This window comes from Humulus lupulus, chromosome 3 (assembly GCF_963169125.1).
Source record: "Humulus lupulus chromosome 3, drHumLupu1.1, whole genome shotgun sequence".
Lineage (NCBI taxonomy): Eukaryota > Viridiplantae > Streptophyta > Magnoliopsida > Rosales > Cannabaceae > Humulus > Humulus lupulus.
Window position 1 is genome coordinate 4,034,266 of NC_084795.1, and position 27,723 is coordinate 4,061,988.

Genomic DNA, 27,723 nt, shown 5'->3' on the forward strand with positions numbered 1-27,723 from the left:
TGGTAATAACCTAATTAATTATAATAAATTAATAATAATATATAGGTTTAAGTTAACTCAATAATAATAATAATAAAAAAAAATTAATTATTGGCAAACTATCATTTTAGCCATTAATTCATCTTGCAAAATAATTAAATAAGAGTCCTTTAAATATGTTTGTAATTTACGCATGTGTATTTTTGTCAAGATTTATGAAGAGGAAAAAAAACCAATTAAATGAGATAAATATTTAAACACAAATATAAAATTATAATTTTGACAGACATGAATGTTTTAGCTTAATCATGTTTCTTAATTAAATAAAATAATTGAATCTTGTTTCCATATTTATTTATTTGAGCCATTAATTTCTTTTTGACTAAATAGAATGAATGTATGAGAAATAAAACAATAAAAAAATTCAAATTAATTTATAATACAATCATAATCAGATATTCTGAAAAATCAGTATCTCTGAATATATATTTTAACTTAAAAATTGGGTGAGTGACTTAACCAAAAACAAAAGATAAAAAATCTTGTCATACAAAAGACAAAAAAGCTTCCCAAGTGGGTTGGAAAAATGTATAACATACCATCAAAATAAAATTACAGATATACCCTTTAATTTTAGACTAAAATAATAACACATAGTTCTTATTTTCTTTACTCTTTTCTACCAAACAAGATAAGAATTTCTTTCTTCTTTTCTATCACTTTGTTTTCTATCCCCCTCCACTTTTTCTAAAAGAAAAAAAAAGAGTGAACCAACAAATTATAGAATAACCAAATAAAATTAAAAAATAAGAAAGAAGAAGCAAATTTAATCAAATTGTTTTCCATCTCCAACCCAATAGATTTTCACTAATGTGTTCATTAATGTTAAAAATTTTGTGTGTAAATAACTATAAGTAAATAAAAAATATTAATTTATATAAGATTATTTTATTTTACTTTTTAGAAGAAAAAAATATGTTATTAAGTAATAGATTCTATTACAACAACAAAACATATAAGAGGAGACTATTTTAATCTAATAAGAGTCCTCTTTCAACCTTAATTAAATCAAATTTAGCAAGGCTTATTAATGTATCTAACAACATAGGAGATATACACTTTAGGGTACAAGTATTTGGATAAATATTGAGCATCGCCTAAGAGACTACAAGAGCTTCAATTTCAATACAACGGCCTATGCAGTTAATACCTATAGGCCTTTGATAATTCCTCTGTTGCTAGCCCTTGTGAAGGTGGATTGGAGAACTGGCCCTCCCTCTTATTTTGGAGAAAGTTCGCTTTTTTTGGGCTAGTAGTCGTTGAAGACTCTCGATTGAGTCTTCACGATGGCTTCGGTCCTATTAGTGCTTTGAAATTAACCTTAATTAGGTAAAAGTACGTATAATGGTGTCTTGACCTGGAGGTTAGGCCTAATCTATCATATCCAAACCATCTCGTTAGTGAGACCAAATGGTTTTTGGCCTTTATTAATGTATGACTAAACATGACTTTAACCGTATGTTATTTTATGCCTTTGTATTTCAAATAACCATTTGTTTAATTAGATTGCATTCGAACTTGTTTTGCTTGAGCCTTAGAATTGGACCTAGGTCCATTTTCGACTACTACACCAACCAAATCGAGTAAAATTCAATTTCTTTTAGTGAAAAAAAAAATCAATTAATACAAATTTGAATTCAAGCCCTTACTATATTGCTAGCATACGACTAGACAAGACAAAGGTACATAATACTAGGGTTTTAATAACCCTAAGATGTTCTCTTCATCATCTTGATAAAGTCATCAAGGTTATTAGTATGAAGAACAAATAAAATGGTGGCAAACAAATAGAGGAAGATTTGAGTGCCTTATTTATCACATGATAAGGACAATAACCAAGTATTAGCTTCCTAAGTAGTGAGTGAGTGACACCAAGCTAACTAAGCCAAGCCTATTGACAATGGAAATAGGGCAACATCTCATTAATGATATACATATGTAGGAGCCTTTTACATCCTTTTTTATATATCTTGGTTGGTGATTTGAAAGGTTTTCTATTTTGGTTCTTATCTTCATGTGCACAAATTCATCAAAATCAATTACACCACTTTCATTCTTGTCAACATCTGCACAACATTTTATTTATTCTGCAATATTTGAATGATACATTATAAAAAAGAAAATACAATTTTGGCTCCTGTATTTTTTCTGAATACGTGATCAGCCCATGTGTTTTGTTAAATGACAATTCAGACTATGTGTGTTTACAAAATGAATCAAAATAGTACCCTAGACCCGATTTTGGTCAAACTATTTTCAATTATAAGATAAATTATCGGATCGTTAGTGATACAATGAGTTCAGAGTAGTGAAGAAAGTGGTAGATGAGTTAAAAATAAAATATTATATTAGAATTTTTTTTACAAAATTAGATACAAAGTATTATTTTAATCTATTTTGTAAAACACAAAGTCCGAATTGTCATTTAACACAAAACAAGAGCCGATAGCATATTTGACAAAAACACATGTACAAAACTACTATTTTCCTATATGAGTAGGACAAGTTTTTAACATTCCTAACTCAAATTTTCTCTAATCCATTAAACTAAGAGACAAAGACCAAATAAAAAGAGTATCCAAATTCGCTTTGACTGCTTTTGTTATAAGTCATCTGAAACTGAAAAAGAGATTGGGGATTGCACGCTTTTATAATAGGTGCAGTTGTACATAATAATTTTCCAGTTTCCCAACCACCATTCTCCATTCTCTCTCTTCAAAAATACAAGCAATCACCGGACCGGAGCACCGCCGTGACACTCAGCTTCGAAAGAGGAACAATTTCCGACCACCGTTGACCGACGCCGCCCCGGTAAATCTCTATCATCTTTCATGGTTTCTCAATTTGGGGGACCATTCTTAATTTTTTATTTTGTTGTTATTATAATGTCAAAATAGATAATTGTTTATGATAATATAACCTCAATTATTATATTACGAGTTGATTGATCTCAAATCAATTTAAAATTGATAGCAATAGTAGTTTGCGATAACAAACCCCAAATCGTATTATATTATTGTGTCCCTTTTCTTACTTTCAGCTCGAATCTGTATTAAATTAGTATTAATCTCTTATTTCTCAAATTCTCAATCTGCGGTTTCTTTTTCTATTGATCAAGTTTTTTTAATCCTATGAAATTTTCAATTTTTAAGCAAATTATTGGTGCATTTAGTGGCTCTTAGCAGTGAGTTTCATTTCAGTTACTTTTTTAGTGTAATTTCATGCAATGCACTGGAGGGCTATTGACTTTAGCCATTTTCTCAAGTTTTGTGTCTGTATTTAATGGAGGAATTCTGTGGCTTTTGAATTAACATTATAGCTCTGATCATTCAGAGTCATGTAAGGGAAGCTCTCCCAGGACCCATTTTCATGTTGGTTCAAGAATTGAGTGTTGCTTATGAAATCATATCATGGGTTTTTATAACTTTTCACATATTTGGTAATTTTCAGATGGATTTGAAAGCTACTGAAGCCAACATAAATGGGGTAATCGAATCCTTTTTCAACTTAGCTCCCCCTTTAAGGAACAATGCTGATATCAGTGCAAAGCTAGAGAATTTTATTAAAAGAAATGAGATGAATTCTGGCAAGTTCACTCTTTGGTAGATTATTGTATGCATACAATCTACAGGCTTGTTTTGGGCTGCTTTTCTTTCCCATTTCCTGTGTGCTGATCTGATTCATAAATTTAGGAAATGGAGGAGCTAGGAGGATTGTGTGTGTGACATCAGGTGGAACCACTGTTCCCCTGGAGCAACGTTGTGTTCGATACATTGATAATTTCAGCTCGGGCCATAGAGGAGCAACATCCACAGAGTACATTCGTATACCATTCTCAAATTATTGTGCTGTTTTTATTTCTTCTAAGTTATTAATTTTCCTTGTACAATTTCAGGTATTTTGTTAAGGCTGGATATGCGGTTATCTTTCTATATAGGAGGTAATTTTCTGTTTATACCATGTTCTTTTTGTTATCAATTTACTCACTGGAAGAACTGTACAATACTTGAAATGATACACCAATTAGAAGTCTTGTATTTTGAAGATCATGCCTGGATTTTGTTTTTTGCAGGGGAACCTTCCAACCCTTTTGCCGGTCTCTTCCGGATGATCCCTTGCTAGAATGTTTTGAGTTAACTGATGGATCAAACATTAAAGGTTTGTGCTTTTGGAAGAAACATGTGTCAGCTTTTATGATGTAAAATTTTACTTTTAGGAGTCTTTTGACACTGAGAATGACTAAAGTTCGTTTTACCTTCAGTACAGGAGTCATATTCTGAAGCAGTAAAAAGGGCAATTGCTGAGCATCATTCTGTATGGATAGTTCTTTGTCTCTCATTCATTTTTTTTTCTTATTTCCATTTCACTTTTGGCTCTCTTAGGGTATTATGCAGGGGTGAATATTGCTCAAAATAACCCAAACTCGCCATATGGTGTGAATTTGATTATATTGCAGGCTGTCAACAAAGGCTTCTTATTGAAACTTCCTTTCACAACCATATTTGAGTATCTTCAGGTTAGATTCAGTTGGTTTTTTATTTATTTTATGTGCTAGTTCTTAATCTGAAAACTTATAGCTTTTTGTCATTGGTCAGATGTTACGGATGATTGCCATGTCTACCAGCAAGCTCGGACCAAAAGCAATGTTTTATCTTGCAGCTGCCGTTTCTGACTTCTATGTTCCCTGGCAAAGCATGGTTAGTATTATATACAATTACAATAATAATCTGTTTCAACAATGGAATCATAGAATTTCCTTATCTTGTCTATATGATATTTTGTATATATGAAGAACAATTAGGAAGGTAGCTATTGAAAAGAGGAAAAAAGAATAAAACATATCTTTATCTCATCCAACTGTATTTTAACCTCTGCTTTTTTCCTTGGTACCCTGTGTTTTTGCAAAGTATCATTTGGTACCTCTGTTTTCAATAATGCTCATATGGTACCCTATATTTTAAAATCGTACATATTTGGTACCCTAAACTCAAATTTACTAATAAAATTTTACTAATTTAATCAAATTGCTGTCAATAATGTAAGTTCCAAATTTAAATTTAATTACTTAATTACATATAACTGATAACAGTTGATCATATTGACAAAGTTTTATATATCAAATCTGAGTCTAGGATATCAAATATGTATAATTTTAAAATACAGGGTACTATATGAGCATTATTGAAAACAGAGGATACCAAAATGATACTTTGCAAAGACATAGAATACCAAATGAGTAAATTCCCTTTTTCATTTCTATTTGGTCACACATTGTAGTGATGACCAAGATAGAACCATGGATCTATTTTCCAGGTTATAGTACAGATATCAGTTGAGTTGAGTTGAATGTTGACTTCTTTAATGTGGCTTTTTCTTTTCCCTTGGCATGATTTTTCAATTTTCAGGCAGAACATAAGATTCAATCAGCCTCTGGCCCTTTGAACATGCAACTTGCCCAAGTGCCGAAGATGTTACCAGTCCTCAGGCAAGAGTGGGCTCCAACGGCTTTTCTCATTTCATTCAAGGTCAGATCCTCTGTCGCATAAACCGATTATTATTTAGAATGGAGTTAATTTCGCCGGACTTAAAATCTGATTGTGCTTGATGATTAAACAGCTAGAGACAGATTCAAAGATTCTTTTGAAGAAGGCAGCTGGGGCTCTTGAAAAGTATAGGATGAATATGGTGGTGGCAAACGAGCTGTTAACTCGCAAAGAGGAAGTTGTGGTTGTTACAAGCAGCGAAAATATTAGAGTTAGCAGAGACAAGAATGTGGGTGTTGATGATGTGGAAGATCCTCTAATTCAACTTCTTGTTGAAAGACATTCAATCCATATCAACACCAATTCTTCTTCTTCTGATCTATGATAGCATCTATGCCTCAAGTTACTAATTTGAAATTTGTTGAGGAAATAAGAAAAATAATGTCATGTTTGAAAAGTAACAAGAATGAATAATAATTCATGTGACTTTATTGTGTATACTGATAAAATTATACTCAGTAACAATTTAATTAGTTCCCTTCTTATGAGTTATTTAAATCTTAATGACAGATAAGATTTCGTATTTTATGTACAATTTTTTTTTTCATAGTTTATTTGTCAGCAAATAATCATACAAGTTAAGAAATAATCTGAATTGAGAGTGTCTCTTTTAGTGTATTGTGGAAATATTTTGTTGAAAAGTACTAAAAAAACAGAGCTACGATATACTCATTAGTTAAGAAGTTGAACATTTTTTAAAAGATAATGAATGGTAAAGATAGATTAACATTGAGTGAAATGAAAGACCTCTGAATTGGCTAATCTTTAGTTGAATGAAATAATGGAGGAATTCATAAACCATCACCCAAATTTAAATTTTTTATTCAACTGGATTCATTTTATTGTGTGTAATTGATTTTGCTTCCTCTATTATTATTATAATTATTATTAGGGGGAGCAACATTTCATTTTTATTGTTTATTTGTTACTATACAAGCACTGCTATCTCAGTTGGTTCTAGGGATGTACATTTTCTCCATAGGGACGGGGCCCTGTAGGGATCCGCCCCTATTGGAGTAGGGACAGGGATAATTTTTAATTCCCGAATGTTAAATCGGGCGGGGACGGGGATGATACTCCTCGCCCCAATGGGGTCCCGTTTAAATTATTATATATTTTTGTAATATTTTATATGTATTTATATGTTATTGTAGTATAATAGTAACATTTTTAATATTTTAATTTTTTTTGGGATAATATTTAGTATTTTAGATAATAAATATTGTACAATGTTTTAATTTACTATTTTTATTTTAAAATTTTAATCTAAATTAATTTTTTAAATAAATGGGTTCCCCGTGAGGATTCTCTACCCTGTCTTCGACGGGAAATAAGCAGGGATAGGACGAGAACAAGGATTAAAATTATAAATAGGGACGGAGACGGGGGAACACTTCTCGCCCTGTGTGCATCACTAGTTGGTTCTTTGATATGAATTTCAAATCTTATGAATTTTTGTTTCACTTTGTTATTTGGCAGCATTAAAACATTTAAGTGATTTTTTTTCCTGTCATTTTTTAATTTTTATAGAGCAGTGTTTGTATTTGAAAGAATCAGCATATTTTATTGAGTCTTATAAAAATAATTATATTTATGTTTTTATATATATTTTTTTAAATAAAAAAGTTTTTAATGTTTTTTTTATTACAAACAATATGTTCTTCCAAAAATATCCTAAATATATACTCATATATTTTACATATACTAAAACCATAAAAATATTAAGAAAATTGTCGTTTTTATTAAAGATGTCGTTTTTTCAAGACAATTGTCGATTCCAAGAAAAATATATCGTTTTTCAAGAAAATTGTCGTTTCTTAAGGATATTATCGTTTATCTTCGTTTTTAAGAAACATGTCGTTTTACAAGAAAACTGTCGTTTATAAAGGATATTATCAATTTAAAGATCATGTCGTTTAGGACTAATATTGTCGTTTAATAAACAATGTCGTTTCTCTAAGATGTTGTCCTTTCCAAGTAAATTGTCGTTTTTGAGAAATGTCGTTTTTCTTTAGGAAAATTGTCGTTGTTTGAGGATGTTGTCGTTTTAAAATATTGTCGTTGCTCACGAAACATGTCGTTTTATGGATAAAAGTTGTCGTTTTACAGAGATAGATAGAAAAAAAAGAGTAAAACGGCAAACCAATAAGATTGTGAACTAGTTATTTGTTTTTTTTTTTTTAGGAGAATAGTTTAATAGATCTTTTTAAGGGGGCTTTATGCTTTTTTTAGACTTTGTGTTTTGTTCTATTATTTGTTTGGACCCTGTTTTTTGATAAATTATTTTTTAGACCCCATATTTTATAAAATGGTTTAAATAGAACCCTTAATCCGATTTTGGTCAAAGTTTTTTAAACTAAAATCACAAATAATTCACCAAACTAACAAATTCAGAATAAAAATCGAATCATTCTGCTTAAAAATTGTATTGATATATTTAATTTTTTCTTCATCAAAATTGAATTTAGAGTCTATTTAAATTATTTTATAAAATATAAAGTTGAAAAATAAATTTTTTAAAAGGGTTTATACCTTTTTGGACCCTGTATTTTTTCCTATTACCTGTTTAGATCCTGTATTTTGACAAATTATTTTTTGGACCCTATGTTTTGTAAAATGATTAAAATAGAACCCTAAATCTGATTTTGGTCAATATTTTATCAACTAAAATCATAAATAATTTACTAAACTAACAATTCAGAACAAAAATAAAATTATTCTGCTTATAAACAATGATGTTATATTTAATTTTTTCTTCATCAAAATTGAATTTAGGGTTCTATTTTAACCATTTTACGAAACATAAGATCTAAAAAGTAATTTATCAAAATACAATATTTAAACAAGATAAAACACATAGTCCAAAAAAAAATATATAAAAGGTCAAAAAAAAAAAAAAACACGTATAAACTCTTAACAAAAAGAAAAATAACACATTTCTTCCGGAATAACCCGTTTAGCATAAAAGGGTAGTTATTTTCGTTTTCTGGTAAGCTCCCATTGATTCTCTCCTTCCAATCCAACCCTAGAATCCAACTCCATTATTCTCAAGCTCCCCCAACCCAATCATGGAACCAACACCGGCCCCCTTCTTGCCGGAGCCACTCATTCACAACATCCTAGCTCATCTTCCTCCAAAGGACGCCATTCGAGCTTCTGCCACCTCCAAGATATGGCGGTTTGCCTGGCTTTCCTCTCCCTTTTTCGTCTTCGACGAAACAACACTACCCTTCAAAGACACCCATTTCTTTGATTACGCGGACAGGAGCTTGGGGCTCTGGCTCGATCGCTGCCATGCCAGGGGGGTTAACGTGGAGAAGCTAAAGCTCTGCGCCGACATCACCGACGAGCAATCCTTTTCTCGTTTCGTTCAGCTGGTCGCCATGGCCACCAAGCGTGATTTTAAGGTAATGGAACTTCAAAGCTGCTCTGAAGAATTCTGGGTTCTCTTTAATTGCACTTCTTTTTGGCTACTTCTTTTTGAAGCCAAATCGCTCGACGTTTTGTCTCTGAAAAGCTTTGGTATTCTCATTGCGGGTTCTTTGGTGGCGACCTCTTCTTTGAAGAAGCTTATTGTTAGTTGTTCATGTATAGATGATAATAGTTTAAAGAATTTGTTATCCTGCTTTCCTTTATTGGAGAATTTAGTATTGGATTACTGTTTTGGTTTCTCTGAGCTCCATATTTCGTGCCCCGAACTTAGAACACTGGAGGTGAGTTATTACGGCCTTTCAGCTCCGAATGTGGTGATCAAAGCTGAAAAGCTCGAGTCTTTTATTTATACCAGGGCTTTAAACTCTCCTGGAAGTATTAGCTTTTTAAGTTGTAGATTACTAAAAAGTTTGCAAATTGAACGTGCGGATTTCGGTCAGCCTGATGCCATTGAAGATTATATCAAGCAAATTCCTTTGCTTGAGAATCTGGCATTACTGGATTGTGGATTGACTGGGACTGGGAGTTTTCTGCTCTCTCACTCAAATCTCAAGAGTTTGAGGATTCAATGTTGCTGGGGGTTGTTGAAGGCTGAGATCAACACCCCTAATCTTTGTTATTTCAGATATTGCGGGACCATTTTTCAGTTGACAACGTTTAGATACTCTTGTTCTGGATTGCTTAAGGCTGAAATTGAATTGACCACGGGTTCTATGGAGCGAACCGAATGGTTTTGGTTCATTAAGCTGAGAAATTTCCTCCAAATCTTCAGCAGATGCAAAGCATTGAAGGTGCATTGTTACATACAGGTAGGTAACATTGATTCTGAGCTTTTTCTTTTTGGAATTTACTAGCTATCGTTCAAATGAATTCACACAGGCAATGTTTTGTGATGATTTAGGGATTTACGGAAGAACACAGGGATTATAATTTGCTTCCTGATCCTTTGTACGAGGCAAAACATTTGAATATTACGAATCGGAAGCTTCCAATAGCAGATTACGCTTGTTTTCTGGGTGCAATGATAAAGCTTTTTCCTTGTGTAGAAACCCTATTTCTTAAGACAGGGTATGCTAAAATCTTCATTGAGGTACTACTGCCTTGGGAGTCTGTATTGTTTTTATTTTTAGTTAATATCCATAAATTTGTAATATCCACTGACTTAGTCACAACTATATGTTTTTGGTATTAACAACAATGACAAATCACACTTACTAACTTCTAATTAATTTTGAGACGTAGGCAGACATATTTTGCTAATTTTGTATGGTTTGCGGTTCTCTTAGAATGCAGTAATGAGTCTTGCAAAAAAGTAACTGAAGAGTTCCTACTTTAATGTTTCATCTATGTTGCCACTTTCAGATGTATTAAGAACCACCATACTTTTCTTAAACACAATTTTTGTATCCCTAATATATAGTGTTGTAAAGTTATTCCATGGCTGGGTGGGAGACTGGGAGTAACTTAATTTATCTTTAAAATGCAGTTTAGTGAAGATGGATCTTTCTCTTTGAACTGGCGAGAAACTATCAACATTTCTGATAGTGATGAGTATGACAGAATATTTCAGTCTATCAGTGTGGTCATTGATGATATAGTAGAGGTTAGCCAAAGTTAAGCATATAGTATGACAATGATTGGGCAAACTTAATATTAACAACCCAAGGGGGGCAGCGCTCTCCCTAAAACAAAATTCTTCATTTGTTTTTAGCGATGCTAATCATGTTGAATGAATATATTTCAGTGGCTTAATTGGACGGAGGAAGATACCCCTATTCGAAAAGAAGATCTGCATCAGCAAACTCTGGTTTGAATATATGTATTTATGACTGAGTTAGTTTCTTTCTTTTCCAACTTCTAGCTACTTGATATGTATATTCTTTTTCATTCAGGTTCTTTGCTTAACACTTATGTAGAATATAGAGAATATGCAACTGTCTTAGTGTATTATAATTAGTTGTCAGCTTCTAGAGTCCAATATGCTTTAAAATAGCTTCGTGCTTGTTCTTAGTCTGAAAAACTTATAAGCCCTTTGATTACATCAGTATTCTATGTATTTATTACCTCCTCTTTGCCATTGGTCAAATCTACCAGCAAGCTTAGACCAAATGCAATGTTTTATCTTGGAGCTGCTGTTTCCGACTTCTATGTTCCTTGGCAAAGTATAGTTAGTGTTATGTACAATAATCTGTTTCAACAATGGAATCATAGAATTTATTTGCGGAGAACAATTAGAAAGGTTGCTATTGAAAAGAGGAAAACAGAAGAAAACACATTTCTTTCTCAATGTCAGTAGTAGTAGCAGTACTGTCTCATCTCATCCAACAGTATTTTAACCTCTTCTTTTACCAATTATATTTTGTCACACGTTGTAGTGTTAGAGAAAATATCTCACATGGAAAGTGTGTAGGTATATTCAACAATTTATAAGAGTATGAGTTACTCCACTCATCACCAATTGGTTTTGAGATGGAACCTCATACTTCTTACTATGCACCCTTTCCTACTTTCTAAACCACTTTTCCACTACATTCTAACATGGTATCAAGAGCCAAAGAAAATTCTAACGAGTATGTATCCGATCCAAATCCAAAACCGGTCCAAAAAGAGAGCCATTTGTGATTTGGGGATAGTGAGCCAAAAAGAGCCAAAAGAGCCAACGAGTCACTTGCGATCGAGCCGTCCAAGATTGGTGAGCAAAAATAGCCACCATCTTGAGGGGAGATGTGAGAGAAAATATTTCACATGGAAAGTGTATGGGTATATTCAACAATTTATAAGAGTATGAGTTTTTGGTTTTGAGATGGAACTTCATACTTCTTACCATGCACCCTTTCCTACTTTCTAAACCACTTTTCCACTACATTCTAACATGTAGTAATGATCATGATAGAACCATGGATTTATTCTCTTATAATAGAGTAATCAGTTGAGTTGAATGTTGACTTCCTTAATGTGCCTTTTCTTTTCTTTTCTCCTTTTCTTTAAAACCATGAGTTTTCACTTTGCAGGCAGAACATAAGATTCAATCAGCATCTGGCCCTTTGAACATGCAACTTGCTCAAGTACCAAAGATGTTACCAGTGCTTAGGCAAGAGTGGGCTCCAAAGGCTTTTCTCATTTCATTCAAGGTCAGATCCGCTGCCTGCTTCTACTACTTAATTGCATAAACTGATTATATTTAAAATGGAGTTAATTTAGTGGGACTAAAAATCTGATGATGTTTGATGTTTAGACAGCTAGAGACAGATTCAAAGATTCTTTTGAAGAAGGTAGCTGGAGCTCGTGAAATATACAAGATGAATATGGTGGTAGCAAACGAGCTGGTAACTCACAACAAGCAGTGAAAATATTAGAGTTAGCAGAGACAAGAACTTGGGTGTTGATAATGTGGAAGATCCTCTAATTTAATTCTTGTTGAAAGACATTCAAGCCCATATTAACACCATATTATACTCGTTAGTTAAGAAGTTGAACATTTTTTGAAAGATTATGAATGGTAAAGATAGATCAACACTGTACTAAGTATTTGTTTATGATGATTTTATGCACAGTGCAAGTTTGTAGAACTTTTGAATCATTGGATCTCTGTGCAGATTTTATATTAGATGTTAGTAAATTTTCTCGCCATTTTGGTGCTTAAATTTTAAGAGATCTGAATTATTTAATCATAAGAATCAACTTTTCAATTTTTCGAACTTAAAATCTAACTAGCAAATATGGCCCCTTTTTTTTTTATATATAATTGTCTTATTAAGTAATTTTGATGTTAAAATTTCACGGGAGTGTTGGAAATTGTTTTACACTTTTGTTTGAAATACTGTGTTAATTAGGGCTCTGCAGAAATGATCCGATCCAATAACAAACCGACCGATCCAATGTCAACCGACCGCTAAAAATTGGATATCCAATCATGATTGGATTGGATCGGATGACATTTTTAAAAATCCAATATTGAATCGGTCGGTTCTTGGATGACATGTAAATCCAATGGATCCAACCGACCGATCCAATCCAATAATGATCCAATACCATCCAATTAATATTCAGATAAAAAATATATTATATATTTTTTTTAAAGTTAAAATATATTATATTTTATTACATTTACTGTTTACATATATTATATTTCATGTACTAAACTTTTTTATTTAATTATGATGTATTATTGTAATTTTATGTTGGATTCCTACAAATTATTAAGACTTATGTTTTTAATTTTATATTAGATTTGTGTTGTAAACTTCTAAATCATTACAATTAAATATTTTTATTATTTGGATGAGTAATTAGTGTTTTTATAATTGAAATAATATATATATTTTTTTTATATCAGCCTAAATAAAGGTTTTAAAAGATCGGATGGATCCGATCCAATCCAACGGATAACCAATGGATGGAACCGAACCGATCCAATCATCCATTGGATCGGATCGGATCAGTTGGTTCAAGATGATTGGATCGGATCGGTTCCAAAAATCCAACATCCAATTGGATGATTGGATCGGATCGGATGGGCTTAAAAACATTGGATGTCATCCAATGAACACCCCTAGCGTTAATAATGATTTAAAAATTGTATTTCTTCAAACAAATTGTGAAAATAATTGACCATGACTCTTACATCAAAAAAGAGAGAGAAGGCTGTAAACCTTGTTATTACTTAATTAATAATGAAAATATATACATAGATATAGATGAATATAGTGTAATATTTACATCTTACAATTTAATATTTTTTACAAGCTAAGAACAAACTATTTGTCGCTCTATCATGGCCATATTTCTAATCTAAACTGCCAAACAAGAATCATTTTGATTAACTCCTCCTAATCACCTTTTAGAAAAAGACTAAACCCAGGTATTTTTCTTAATCTTCTTTTTCCAATCTCACACCTCACTTTCTCTGCATCGTTCCACCTTCCACTAGCTGCATAGATATTGTGGAGCATTACATAAGATGTCGAGTTTTCAGGGTCCCATTCAGACAGTTTCCTACTAGTTTTTTCTGCAAGTTCAACATTTCCATGGATGCTGCAACCACCCAAAAGAGCCTCAAGTGTGCTTGTGGACGGTGTAAAAGGAAGCCCTTCAACAATCTCATAAGCCTCCACCAAGTTACCTGTTCTAGCTAGGAGGTCCACCAAGCAAGCGTAGTGCTCTGCTCCAGGCGATATCCCATCCCGTGCCATGGAGTTGAAGATCCTGCGGCCTTCCTCGGCTAGGCCAGAGTGGCTGCAGGCTGATAAAATGGTTGAATATGTGACCCCATTAGGCTTTATCCCTGAAAGTTCCATCTGTGTAAAAAGATCAAGTGCAGCTTTACCGTCACCATGTAATCCATACCCATTGATCATCACACTCCAAGAAATATCATCTTTTCCCTTCAAGCGATCAAATATCTTTCTTGCAACTGAAATGTTTCCACATCTTGCATACAAATCCACAAGGGCATTGCTGATAGTCACTTCTTTATCAATTCCCTTGCGTATCAAGTAAGCGTTAACAGACTTGGTGAACTTTAGGCTATTTAGCTGAACGCAGGCAGAAATTAGGCTCAGTATGGTTAGATTGTCAGGCTCCAATCTCAACTGAAGCAAATCGAAGAAGAAGGTGATGACCTTTTCAGTATTTTTTGTTTGTACATGTACAGACATGATAGCATTCCACAGGGAAATGTCTTCTTTTTTTCCCATTTGGAACAGTAGGAGACAGAATCTAAGATCGTTAAATCTAGCATACATGATTATTAGAGATGTAACAATGGTGGTTTCAACAATGATTCCTGCTCTAAGTGCAAAAGCATGGACAGACTTACCCTGCAATCGGCTGTAGCAGGCAGGCAATAAATTCAGCAATGTTATATGATTTGGCTTCTTTCTATCCCTTGTCATTTCGCCAAATAATACCATAACCTCCTTATGTAAACTGTGGTGACGAAAGCCGGTCATCATAGCATTCCAAGACACCAAACTCTTTTCAGGCAAGAATTCGAAAAGCAACTTCCCGGCATCAAGATCTCCACAGTTACAGTACATGGTAATAAGTGAATTAACAAGAGAAACGCCTCGTAAAAACCCAGTTTTGACAGCATAGCAATGAATGGCCATTCCTTGTCTCATATTTTTCTTCTCACTGAAATTAGGGAGTATGCTTATCAGGGTCACTGGATCCAGTTCTTGGCACTCTTTTTGCATTTGGTGAAGAACGAAATCTGCTGTTTCTATTTCTTTATTGTGTATGCAAATCGATATCAAAGTATTCCATGAAATGACATTTCTTACAGGCATTTCATTGAATAAATTCAAACAAGAGGAAATCTTGTGACAACCAGTGTAAAATCCCAGCAGTGCATTTGACACATTAAGGTTTGAATCAAAACCCTTTCTTAAATAAAAGGCATGGACAGACTTACCAAGCAGAAGAGCCTCTAGTTTGGAGCAGGCGGAGAGAATGCTGACAATGGAAACTTCATCTGGATTGAATCCTGCAAATTGCATTTCGCAGAAGGCGCCTAAACTTGATTCCCATTGTCCGTTGTACACATAACCAGAAATCATACAATTCCATGAAAGTCTATTTCTACTGGGCATCTGATGAAATATATAACTGGCTGAATTGATATCACCTAGCTTGGCATACATTGAAAGAAGAGCTGCCATTATAGGAGCTTGATTGTCTGACCCTTGTCTAATGGCCGAAGCATGAATAGATTCGCCAAATGACATGCTACTCAGATTTGCACATGAAGGAATGATAGAGATGAAAGTGATTGTATTAGGTTGTTTGTCATCACGAAGCATTGACCGGAACATGACAAAGGCTGCCGTTGGCATTTCCATTTGGGTGTAAGCAGAGATAATAGCATTCCAAACAGAACTATTTTTCTGTAGTACAGTGTCAAACAAGTTTCTGGCAGTACATGAATCCATGTTACCAGCATACATTGAAATGAGAGCAGGAACCAGAAAATCATTGCTAAAATATCCATATTTCACAGCAAAGCCATGCAGAGATTTACCAACTTCAATCCAACCAAGACGTGTGCAAACAGGAATCATACTAGCCAAAGTGCTCAAATCTGGCTTCAAACCCGCCCCAAAAATCCCCCTGAAAACCTCTACAGCTTCCCTATCAAGTCCGTTTAACGAATAACCAGAGATCAATGCGTTCCAGGATACCAAATCTGGGTTCGACATTCCATCAACCATATCACGTGCACTCTTCATACGACCATATTTCGCATAAAAATCAACCAAAGCAGTCTCAATAACAAGGTTCTTTCCAAACCCAGTTCTCAAAACAAAGCAATGGAGCTCTTTTCCAGTCCTGATAGCACCCAGAGCCGCACAAGCCTTGATTACGGATGGAAACGTGAACTCATCAAAAGAACAACCCAAGAAACGACAATGGAGATAGAGAGACAAGACATCGTCGTATAAGCCGTACTGGCAGAGGCATCTGATCATCAAGTTCTGAAAACTAAGTCTGGGCTTTTCGATTCGTCTAAACACAGAGAAAGCCAAATGAGAAGTACCCACGTGAAAACAAGACCTGAAAAACTCTCCCAGAAAAAGCTCGTCGCCATTGAGACCATGTACAACAAGAAGAGAGTAGACACGTTTCAAATCCTCGCTAGCCTTGCAGAGCTTTAGCAGACGAAGAAAGTCAAAGGCTTTCGAAGTTGCCGAGCAATGCTTATATCTTCTGAGGCAATAAAATTTTGATGAGAGAGGAGAAAGAATGGGACAGAGACGAGGGAGTGCCATTTTAGATATTTCAAAAGCTTGGAAATCGTTATATATCTTCCTCCGGTAGTTATGTCTGTTATGACCAAAAACACTCGTAATAATATTTATTCATTTTTTTATATCGTTAATGGTTATGAATTGTTATTAAATATGGAAATATAATAATAATAATGCGAAATTATTTAATAATAATATTTAATAATGCAAAGCAATTAAGGAAGAGGGAAATCATGGTTATCAAGTTTATAATCAGATAATTACTAAGGGTTTATATACATTTTTAGATCCCATAATTTGTCTCGTTACTTGTTTGGACTCTATATTTTAACAAATTATTTTTGGATCCTGTATTTACTAAAATAGTTCAAATAGAACCCTAAACTCGATTTTGATTAAAGTTTTTTGAACTAAAATCACAAATAATTCATCAAACTAACAATTCAAAACAAAAATACAACCATTCTGCCTAAGAACTGTGTTGTTATACTCAATTTTTTGTTCATCAAAATCAGATTTAGGGACCTATTTGAAATATTTTACAAAACATAGAATCTGAAAAATAATTTATCAAATCACAAAGTCCAAACAGTTAATGAGTCAAAATAACTTGTCTAAAAATGTATAAACTCAATTACTAATTTAAAGAGTTGGGGCTCTGTTTGAGGACTTGTCATTACTAATTCTAACCATGAATTTGCTAGTTTTGTGGAGTTCCAATTAATCCAATTTTGCTAATTATCCAATCTCACATGGATGACATGACATGGATTAATAGTAGTTTTAATATTAAATTAAAATATTGGAAAATAATATAAGTTGTTTAATTAGCTGATATTTTTTTCTCTCCATATTTCATTCCTTTTTTTCGTAGATTGAACTAAGTACTCTTCTTCATCACTCTAATTTGATTTGACCACATCCCAACAACGTTCATGAATTGAATTCTCTCTTCTTATTATTCAAAAGATGTTCATGAATTGCTAATCATCTTCTTGTCAGCCATGAATTGATTTTTTTCAAAGCACTTCATTAGAAAATCCTTAGCCTCTTCATTAGAAACCATAACACTAACCGCCAAAATATCAGAACATTGCTCCTGAACTTGGTCTTCACCCACACACACTCGGGAGCCAGGGCCGTCTTAAATATTTTGGAGGCCCTGTTCTAATTTTAAAATTTAGGCCCCTAATAAAAAAATTGTAATTTGTAAATAAAATTTTTAACACTAAAAGAAAAAAAAACTAAAAAATTACTAAAAAAAAAGAGAAAAAAAAAATCAAATTAGGCCCTATATTTTGGGTTGTTTAATTGGGTTTATTAAAAAAAAAAATCTGAAAAACATTAAAAAAAAAATATTGGGTCATTTCTTTTTTGGGGCTCTGTACAGTAGCCAAGCTTGCACACCATTAGAGTCGGCCCTGTCGGGAGCCAAATATATATATGAGTGCCTTTAACAGGAATAGGAGTCATCCAATCATATCCAAAATCACATCATCTTCTCTCTTTTACCAACAATACATTATCTAGTCTCAAATCACAGTGAACAACACTCTTCTCGTGAATACAATCAACACCTCTTAAAATCCCTTCATTTGCTTGAATTCGTCGTAAAGCGAAGAATTATTGATGAAATCTAATAAAGTTCAACTAGAAGCGTACCCTAAAAACATATTATAGAATACCATTCTTTTATCATAGTTGATCGTGATCATGTCTGTCCAGGGCCGGCCCTGGGCATAGGCGGGCTAGGCCCGTGCCTAGGGCCCACCCCTACCCAGGGCCCATTTTATTTAAAATTAGTTTAATTTTATTAGTTTAATTTTATATTACTAAATATTAATTTAATTTTATTTAAAATTACATATACAAAAGGGCCCATTTTTTTTAAATTTATTAAAACCGTCTTAGGCCCACTATTTTTTAGGGCCGGCTCTGTGTCTGTCACAAGCCAAAGTGATTTTGACAGCCATGAGTGGGTGAAAGCATGAAGAGCCTCCTAGAATAATATGTGATTTTGGTTGAGTCATGTGGGCCAAGTAGACCGACCCAAATCCTCCTTTTCCAAGGAGTTGACCCCTACCCCATTTACAACACTCTCTTCTACTACTAGCCATTATTCTATCATCATCATCAATCTGAATCCACTACAGCCCCAGGTCGAACCCTAATACTTCGACTAGGCAAACTATGATCTTTCTCTTCACCCATTTATACTATATATATATATATATAATTAATCACGTCTGCAACAACCTGTTTGTATTTAGTTTTTAGCATTATAAATTATTCGAGATTTCCTGAAAATTTGTAAGATGCTCCAAATAACTACAATAAACAGTCACAAAAAAATTCGCGCCGAAAACTTCTCACGAACCGAAAAACACAAAAAAATCACAAAAGTATATATATTCACTAACTTTATAACTTGGAGCAATATTTATTATTTGATATTTTTGTCAATCTAGTTTATTTATACTTTACAATTATTTTTATTATTTGAACTAATTTTTTTTAGTTCCTATTTGTAGTGCATGGTTCTTCTTCTCTTCTTTTTCGTGTTATTATATTTATACGATTGATTTGAGTTTTGGTGATTTGCATCTCTTTATTCTTTTATGAATTAGTAAACTTGAGGCCTTAAGACAAAAAAAAACAAAAAATAATTATGAAAATATATCCTTATTTATACTTTTTTTATTAGAATATTTGTTAAATAAAATAAAATCAAAGTCCCACATTAGCTAAAGATTAATTTTACTATTTTATTCTCCCCTACATAAACACAATAATTTGATAGTTTGAGTGTTCTTCTATTTTCGTATTCGTTTCATTCTTTAACACTAATAATTAAAACACACTTTTAATTGTTTCTTTTCTTTGCCTGCAATAAGATTAACTTTTTTGCTAAAAGAACAAAAATAGAAGAAATTAATATGGCGTGTCAAAATATCACTTTATTAATCAGTCTCTTTTTTCCAAATTCAACTATGAGTACGCTTCTAGTGGAGCTTTACTAGATTTCATCAACAATTCTCCGCTTTATGACGAGTCCAAGCAAAGGAAGGGGTTTTGAGAAGTGTTAAGTGCATTCATGGAAGGGTATTGCTCACTGTAATTTGAAATCGAAAAATGTGTTGTTGGAGAGAGAGAAGATGATGATTTTTTTGTGGCCAAAAAGTTCATATTATTTTCAAAGTTTATTATTATGTATATATATTAAATTGAAAAGAATAGTATTCATAATGTTATTATTTTTTAATGATGTGATTAATGTTATTTTATTCATGTATTTTAAGACCAAATCACAGGCTTGTTTTTTCTGTAAAATTAGCATACTCTACTCTACGAAAACAAAAAAGGAATGAAATATGGAGTGGCAAAATATCAGTTAATTAAACTACTCATGTCATTTCACAATTTTAATTTAATATTAAAACTACTATAATTTATTGGAGCCATAGTATGATCTTATATAAAAACGAACAAAAATCTTCTTCTTTTTTTCCTTTTTTAATTGATAAAAATTTGAAAGAAATTTCCAAATATAGTGGTGTTTGCTTTATCAATTAAATAAACATATACATATTTGTAAAAATATATTTATAATACCATCATTGGTTTATACTTTTTTGGGTTTTGTGTTTTGACAAATTATTTTTTGGACTTTATATTTTGTAAAATTGTTAAAATAAAACCCTAAACTCAATTTTGATAAAAAAAAATTGAATATAACAACACAATTTTTAAGTGAACCCAGTTTATTTGTGATTTTAGTTGAGAAATCATTGACCAAAATCAGGTTTATAGTTCTATTTTAACTATTTTACAAAATATAGGATCCAAAAAATAATTTATCAAAACACAAAATCTAAACAAGTAATAAGACAAAACACAGAATCCAAAAAGTATAATAACATATTTTATCATATTTTCACATACCGATTTAGTATTTATGTTTTTCTTTACTATGATACTATACGTAAGTGGTACCCTTAAAAATTAATATCAATAGGACTGAAAAAGCAGAAAAATTGGTCACGTGTGTGTTGGAAACATTTGCCACAAAATTTCTTAATTTTTTATAGAAAATTTAGACGAAAATATCAAAATAATCTCAGCATCTTAATCTTGCATTCCTGTATTATCTCGTTTGGTATTTTTGAACTCACTTGGCTGACATAAAACACAAGCAAAAACTCTTCACATCGATACAAATTTACTGACAGCATGAAGCTTTTCGTTATTGATATCTGGTTCACCATGTTCATCTCTCTCTCTCTCTCTCTCTCTCTCCCTATCTCTCTCTCTCTTCTAAAAAGATCAAAATACAGGATGAATCTTGTAACAATTCAAGGCTACACAAAGTAAATCCACGACCAAAAAAATGAAATTGCGAAGATAATATAACTTGGCAAGGACTTGCTTACACTAAGCACCACCCTTCTGTTTCAATGTGATCTTGTCCCCAAGACTCAATGCAATGCCTTGAGTTTTACTTCTTATTCTGATGTATCCACTTAGCTTACCGTCTGCTTGTTTCTCGATACTCACATTCACCAGAGCGTCCTCCCCGAAAACACTCTTCGCGTACAAGTTAGCTGCTAGGAACCCGCACTCCCCTTCGAGCGCGGATCTAAAATTCCAATAAGAAAAGAAGAGCACTGTGGATTTAGACATACATACATAGATACATGTAATGGAGCAGTTATATTGTAGGTTCTATAAAAATGAAGCCAAGAGGATGAACCCGAATATCATTGAAATTCAAACAAAGAAGTGAGGACCAAAAAACTTACGGTGGAGTGAGACACTTCATGTTTGTTGATTTCATAATGTGGTCCAAAAATCCCTTCTCGTTTTGAATAACAGTGTTAACAGCAACCTGAATTAGAGCAATTGTTGCGTCAATAAATAAATTGCACGATTTAGAAAGTCCCAATCGACACTAATACGAGTTTTCTCAAATCTCTCAAATCTAGTTCGGAAAAATACCAAACACTTTCATTACTATTATCTCTCACTGCCTCATTTGCCACTTGTACCACACCCAAATTTGTCTAACCTAACCAAAAGTACCCTGATCATAGGATGTGTAGTATAGCAGTATCTCAAAAAAAGATCCCTCAACTTCTATAAATAACAATAAATAAAATCTAGTCAGATGGTCTAAAGTCGCAATCTTCCGAGTGCTTTTTTGGGTTTAATCAATAACCATAACAAATACAAACTACCCTACAAATTGCATCAGAAGATTATTAAAAATTGAAAAGAAAAAAATTCCAAATTAATAAGAGAATAATAATAAATAAATGAATGAATAAATACCTTATTCTCCCACTCAAACTCTGCCCACATTGTTCTAAATGTCACGTCAGCGCAGGAAGCAGGAGAGATGTAATCCATTATGTCAATATGGATGTCATTGAGAACAATTACACTCCTGTCATGTACATTTGAAGAAGTCTCATACACAATATTGCCAAATATCACTCCTGTTTCAGTTGAAGAAACCTTAATATTTGCCTTTATCTGTTTGCTCGATTCAGGAGCTAGAGTATAGTTCTGAGGTCGCTCTACGAGCTTGAGATCACCCATGGTGGCCAACTCCAGGCACAAATTCTGTAGTGTCTCCTTAGTTCGATTAATGACAGTGACATCAAGTACAATATCATAATGATGAACAGTGACATATGCCTCCGCATAAACTGGATCACTGAATCCTGTGAGCTGAAGAATGCGATTCAGTTTATTTGCATCATCTCCATCCTTTGTGAACTCTCCTGTAGCACGTTTGAGATCGTCTTGGACCTCATCCTCCAACTCAAGCTGGCTCATGCCCTGAAAAATATGCACTTGTAAGATAATCATATGAAAACTAATAGCATGATATGAACAGAGGAGAAATACAGGCAGGAAGAAAATGATACACAACTCTAGCGAAACACATTAAGATGACATCAAGAGCCTTGAAAAAGTTTCAACAGAAAACAGATAGTATCATATTTAGCAGCAGTTTTGAAAAAAGACAGATCACAGAAAACATTAACCAAACACATGAACTGCTTAGTAAAAAAAAACCACTCGTACAGCTTAGTAAAATACTTTATACCACACAAATATATTGTATATTTGTGTATCTACGTATGTGTAAATGTGTGTGGAGCACAAACCAGGTTTGAAATTTAAAGAGGGTAAGAGAAATGTATCAATTTAGAATAACATTTGTGATGGGGATCCCAAACAAAATTTATGGTTATTACGTTATGTACTTATTATTTAATAGATTTCATTAAGTTTTGGGTAATTAGATTTATTTAGTTGTCAGGTTTGTTCGAGCTTCCTAGTTTGGTTTAATGGCCGATGTATAAATTTTTTTTTTATGTTCACTTTATTTTTTAAGACTAATTTAAAAAGTACAAACTTCAGAATTCTCTAATTGTTGTCTCTAGAAGTCTCTCATCCTCTCGGTTCTATAAATTTCTTCTCTTTCTTCTTCTTTTTCATCTCATTTCTCTCTTTAGTTCTAAATCAATTTGAGGGAAATGCTGCAAGCAACTTGACATGATTTTCCAATGCTGTAAAAATATGGTCCGACTGGAACAAAGAGTCTAGAATATTCAAGGAAAGTAAATCAGGAACAAGGAGTACACATACATGACCAAATATTAAAATTACCCAAAAGAAATGGAGTAATAACGAAACATATAATATATATTTGTTATATAAACATCGTAATCCATTTAATTAAACACATTTTAAGAGACGAAATAAGATTTTGCACATACCTTCCTGCTCTTCAAATGGTAGAAATCGATAAGGTCATCAGGTTGTGCATTAGATGTTTGAGCCTTAGCTTTTATCTCCTCTGTTTCCCGGAGCTGCTTATCTGCTAGCATTTTCACAAAGCTCTCCCTGCACGACTGCAACCATATTTTTCTAACATCATCACCAGTGTTGCATAACAATCTCATACACAACACAATCCTCTCATGAGAATCATTATCAATGGGTTGTGGAAGAGCTGAGGATTGACCCAATTGAAGCATAGAAACCAAGATCAATAAAACTTGTGTAGTTGTTTTGTTAATTTCAGTTTTTGACGACTGAACCTCCTCCAATCTCAATACAAGCTTTGTCAATGTGCAAGCTACAACAGCCCCGAGAAAAAAGTCACCTGAAAGAATAAGAGATCTCAAGTTTCCAATAGAAGCCAAAGATCCTTGGACAAGTGTAGGTGGAGACAAGGCAGTTTCCAATACCGCACTCTGGGTGGCATAAGTCCCATCTGCAAGTACCACAGGCCTCCTAGAGGACACAGTGGTGGAGTTTACAGGCTGAGAAGTCTTTTGAGCACCTAGATCCTCCCCTTCCTCAGAAGGGGTAAAAAAAGGGAGGTCCCCAAGACATTGCTTAATGGTCACAATTCCACTCTCCACTTCGGAAAGTGAAAGGCAGTACTCACCAATGATCCAAAGAGCACCAGCACATACCCTGGAAGCACGAATCTGGTAAAAAGTATCCAGCAGCCTCGTTATTATAGAAACACGCAACTTCGGGTTGGTTTCAATAATCTCACGTACAAAAACAGCAACATCTAAGGCAGAAGCCACATTGGTGTCACCCAAGAAGTCCATCAACAGATGCACCACAGTGCTTGCAACCTCAGGGAACTTAATGGCGCAATTGTGAATGGCTTGCACCAGCATCTGCCTATACTCGCCATTCTTCTCATGCTCGCCACTCTGAGTCTTGACAACCTCTTTCTTCAACATAAGAACAACCTCATCGACATTTCTATGGGTAATCAAATCAAGCACAATATCAAGGGCCTTCCTCTTAATGTCTAGATTCGGGCTGGAAAGAGCTCTAAGAACATCCATAACCAACTCAATCATGATTTCCCTATGGGAGGCTTTAAGCTCATTGAGCCTATCAAGAACAATGAGCTTGACATTGTTATCACTCTGGGAGAGCAAAAGATGGCAGTAAGTACTGGCTGCAGCCCTGACAGCCGTTGGGGCCGAGGACAGGGAAACAAGCGTCCCAGCACACTCATAGATAACAGCACTGGAAGGGGCATTCAAAAGAGAGATAATAATCTTAATGTATTTTCCCTTCTCTCCCTTATTGGCTCTACAAACTTTCTTAATCAATTCTAAAACGACCATCTGAAGCTGCTCACCCCAATCGATAATTTTATCAATGTGGGTGAAAAGGTAATTAACAGCACGCTCCTGGGCACAAGTAAAGAGCATGAGAAAGGCATTATGCTTACTAGAATTGTCCTGCTCGGAGGAGAGGAACTTCTCGATGATCTCCGGGGCATCGACCAGCAATTGATCACCCCCGGGAAGGCGGTAGACGGACATGACGGCGAGGACTGCGTTACGGCGAACAAAGGGGTGGCGGTGCTCCAAATTCTGGAGAATCGAAGGGATAAGAGGCTCGACGATCTCGGCCTCGTTGAGGCGGCAAAGGAATCGAAGAGTGACGCCGCGGATGTACTCATTGGGGTGCTGGAGGTTGTTACGGAGATTCTGGCAAATGAGAATCATCTCAGGGAGGACTTTGCCCTTGCTATCGGTCTTGTCAATGATCTCCAAGTAGAGAAGGAGAAGCTTCTGAATGGTGTGGTCCTCAGAAGGAAGAACGTAGCGAATAATGGTGATGAAGAGCTGGGGAATGGTCTCGCCATTGAGGAGGAGCATGATAGCCTTCTTCATAGCGTCGATCTTGTATTCGATTTCGTTTCCTTCCAAGGCCTCCTTGATCTCGTTAGCGAGGGCCGGCGTGCCCTTGTCGAAGTGAACCAGTAAGGTACAAGACTTCTCCATTTTCGGAAATCGAGATCTGAAAATCCAAGTGAAGTTTCAGATCTAGGGATTTGAGTAGCGTAGCTAGATTGGTGAGTGAGAAAATTGAATGGAGAATTGGGAATGTACAGAAATGGATACGAGTCCCGTGTCCGAGGAAGAAGACGAAGCGAAAATTTGGAGATCTGAGGAAAACCAGGGCCCGTAATGAAGTTCACAAAAGTAATTCAGTTGTTTTGGGCATTTGGGCCGGCCCAAGATTTGGGTATTCGGTCGTTTTGGGTTTAGGCCCATACTAATGTATATATATTTTTTGAAAAATTGATTTATAACACTTGTATATGATTTATTATTGTAATTTTTAAGTGCGTGTGTAGGTTGTTTTGAGTGGTATGCAAAAGGAATGGGTAAAATCAAGGGTGGTTATCGACAGGGCCGGCCCGTGAGCATTGGGGCAAAGGAAACTTTTTGGTATTTTTACAATATTTATATTAAAATTGTATTTTTGTAAAATTATGAGACCTTTTTGTATAGAAAAAAATAGTATTTTCAAAGAATGAGACCTTTTTATTTGGGGCCCTAGGCACAGGCCTAGCCCACCTATGTCTGGGCAGACCCTGGTTATCGATGAGAATCGTCGCCGTCTAATCAAATTGTAGAGTGGAGGCTAATCTGTAGGCATGTACTAGGGGTTCCTTCTTTTATGGGAGGTAGAAGGGATGATGCCCCTTACTAATGTGATACATGGGGGTGTCATCCTTCAGTGGATTAACAGGTTGGAAAGCGTGTGATACGCTTTCCCTATTTACTTGTGTGTCGAGCATCCTTCTAGACTGGGTAAAGTTAAATACCTAATTATTAGACTAAGTGATCGACACGTGGAGTGACACTTGTAAGGAGTCTCACAACCGCTAGGTAAATAACCTCGAAGTCAATTAGGAGAAGCCCAATGCCCCCCCTTAGGTCATCACGAGAGCATGGACCCCGAAGGATCATGCTTCAGCTCAGGAAGAGGTTTGCCTGACTCGAGGAGTGGTCGCACAAATGGTAGCTCTATAGGGCATTGGGCTGATCCGAGCCTTCTCATACAGTCTTAGGTCTAACTATTGGGTACGGGGAAAATGGGGGACAACTAATGTAGTTTATGCATTTTACAACTTTACATTAAAAAATTGAGCAACATTCAATATTCATGACAATTAAACATAAATAGTTCAACTTAAAATTTGAATGATACAACCACATGAGCAAATTCAAAACTCAAATTAAAATTTTGCAATTCAATAAAACTCATATCGAACCACAAAGGGTTTAAATCTTGATGGTGCAGTGTGAACGATTTATGCGGGTTGGCGATTTTTTTGAACACCCCTCTATGGTCATTCTTTAGTTGGAGATGGCCATTTTGAATCTATGTAGTAAAGCATTTTTTTCATGGTGATTTCTTTTGATTTTATCTACATGTTATCAAATGATTTCTTTAATTTAGGTTGCTATTAATACCAATGAGGAGTAATTTCTGGATCACCATAGAAAATCAAGGAGAAGAGAATCCCTAATAGGAATTGATTAATTAATATAAGATAATTTCCTTAATGAAAGGTCTATAATATAAAGTGAAACATTTGGTCCTCTCTTTATCTACAACTAGTTTTCTCTCAATCAACAAAGCTTGTCAATCTAAATAGGTCAAGAGAGAATTTGTTTGTTTGCTAGAAATCAATTGCTCTCGTTATGAATCAAGGTAAGATGTCTTGATTTATAAGATTTTGACTATTATGATTTATGTAAGATTAAGATTTTGATTTGCATATTTAAAAATAATCTAAAATTTGAAACTTACATTTGATTGTTAAATTTTCAGAGCAAAGATGTAGCAATACTCATTTTTTTGTATCAATAATATTGTTCATAAATTGTATGTGAAGTTATTTCTTGTTTGTTAAAGTCCAACAAAGCATTGAATACATAAACAAACAAAGAGATCCTTTTTATTCCAATTCCATGTTCTTTTCTTATTTATAGCCCAAACAAGAATTGCAAAAATGGTAAAGAGTTGGTACACAATTGTTGGAGAAAGCAAGAGCAAAATAAGCCTTAAAAAGTGGAAAAAATCAGAAATTTTCTATGGTAAAAAAAACAACT

The 27,723-nt window shown here is 34.1% G+C and overlaps 4 protein-coding genes across 7 annotated transcripts; 2 read left to right on the forward strand and 2 right to left on the reverse strand.

Annotated features, from left to right (window-relative positions):
• The first annotated feature begins 2,653 nt into the window (after nucleotides 1–2,653).
• LOC133821819 (phosphopantothenate--cysteine ligase 1-like) lies at nucleotides 2,654–6,117 on the forward strand. The gene is made up of 10 exons (XM_062253970.1): nucleotides 2,654–2,850; nucleotides 3,490–3,625; nucleotides 3,732–3,855; nucleotides 3,935–3,979; nucleotides 4,112–4,197; nucleotides 4,301–4,353; nucleotides 4,496–4,555; nucleotides 4,635–4,736; nucleotides 5,445–5,564; nucleotides 5,656–6,117. Exons 2-10 carry the CDS (start codon nucleotides 3,490–3,492, stop codon nucleotides 5,905–5,907), a joined length of 978 nt encoding a protein of 325 aa, XP_062109954.1. The 5' UTR covers nucleotides 2,654–2,850; the 3' UTR covers nucleotides 5,908–6,117.
• A 2,389-nt stretch (nucleotides 6,118–8,506) lies between these two features.
• On the forward strand, nucleotides 8,507–12,664 carry LOC133821817 (uncharacterized). Of its 4 annotated transcripts, none has more exons than XM_062253968.1 (6): nucleotides 8,507–9,823; nucleotides 9,916–10,104; nucleotides 10,501–10,617; nucleotides 10,759–10,821; nucleotides 12,026–12,145; nucleotides 12,254–12,664. In XM_062253968.1, exons 1-6 carry the CDS (start codon nucleotides 8,651–8,653, stop codon nucleotides 12,359–12,361), a joined length of 1,770 nt encoding a protein of 589 aa, XP_062109952.1. In that variant the 5' UTR covers nucleotides 8,507–8,650; the 3' UTR covers nucleotides 12,362–12,664. The 4 variants fall into 4 exon arrangements, 2 of the variants coding, with proteins under 2 accessions (XP_062109952.1, XP_062109953.1); XR_009887761.1 differs by having other exon boundaries at nucleotides 8,510–9,823; nucleotides 10,759–10,847; nucleotides 12,250–12,267; XM_062253969.1 differs by having other exon boundaries at nucleotides 8,512–9,823; nucleotides 12,250–12,664.
• Nucleotides 12,665–13,761: 1,097 nt separating this feature from the next.
• On the reverse strand, nucleotides 13,762–16,847 carry LOC133821820 (pentatricopeptide repeat-containing protein At5g39350-like). The gene has a single exon (XM_062253971.1). The coding sequence runs from the start codon at nucleotides 16,781–16,783 to the stop codon at nucleotides 13,844–13,846; it is 2,940 nt and encodes a 979-aa protein (XP_062109955.1). The 5' UTR covers nucleotides 16,784–16,847; the 3' UTR covers nucleotides 13,762–13,843.
• A 4,123-nt stretch (nucleotides 16,848–20,970) lies between these two features.
• LOC133821821 (coatomer subunit beta-1-like) lies at nucleotides 20,971–25,768 on the reverse strand. Its single transcript, XM_062253972.1, has 4 exons — nucleotides 23,551–25,768; nucleotides 22,091–22,603; nucleotides 21,562–21,647; nucleotides 20,971–21,398 (listed from the first exon to the last, which is right to left on the reverse strand). The coding sequence occupies exons 1-4, from the start codon at nucleotides 25,597–25,599 to the stop codon at nucleotides 21,194–21,196; spliced, it is 2,853 nt and encodes a 950-aa protein (XP_062109956.1). The 5' UTR covers nucleotides 25,600–25,768; the 3' UTR covers nucleotides 20,971–21,193.
• Nucleotides 25,769–27,723: the final 1,955 nt, after the last annotated feature.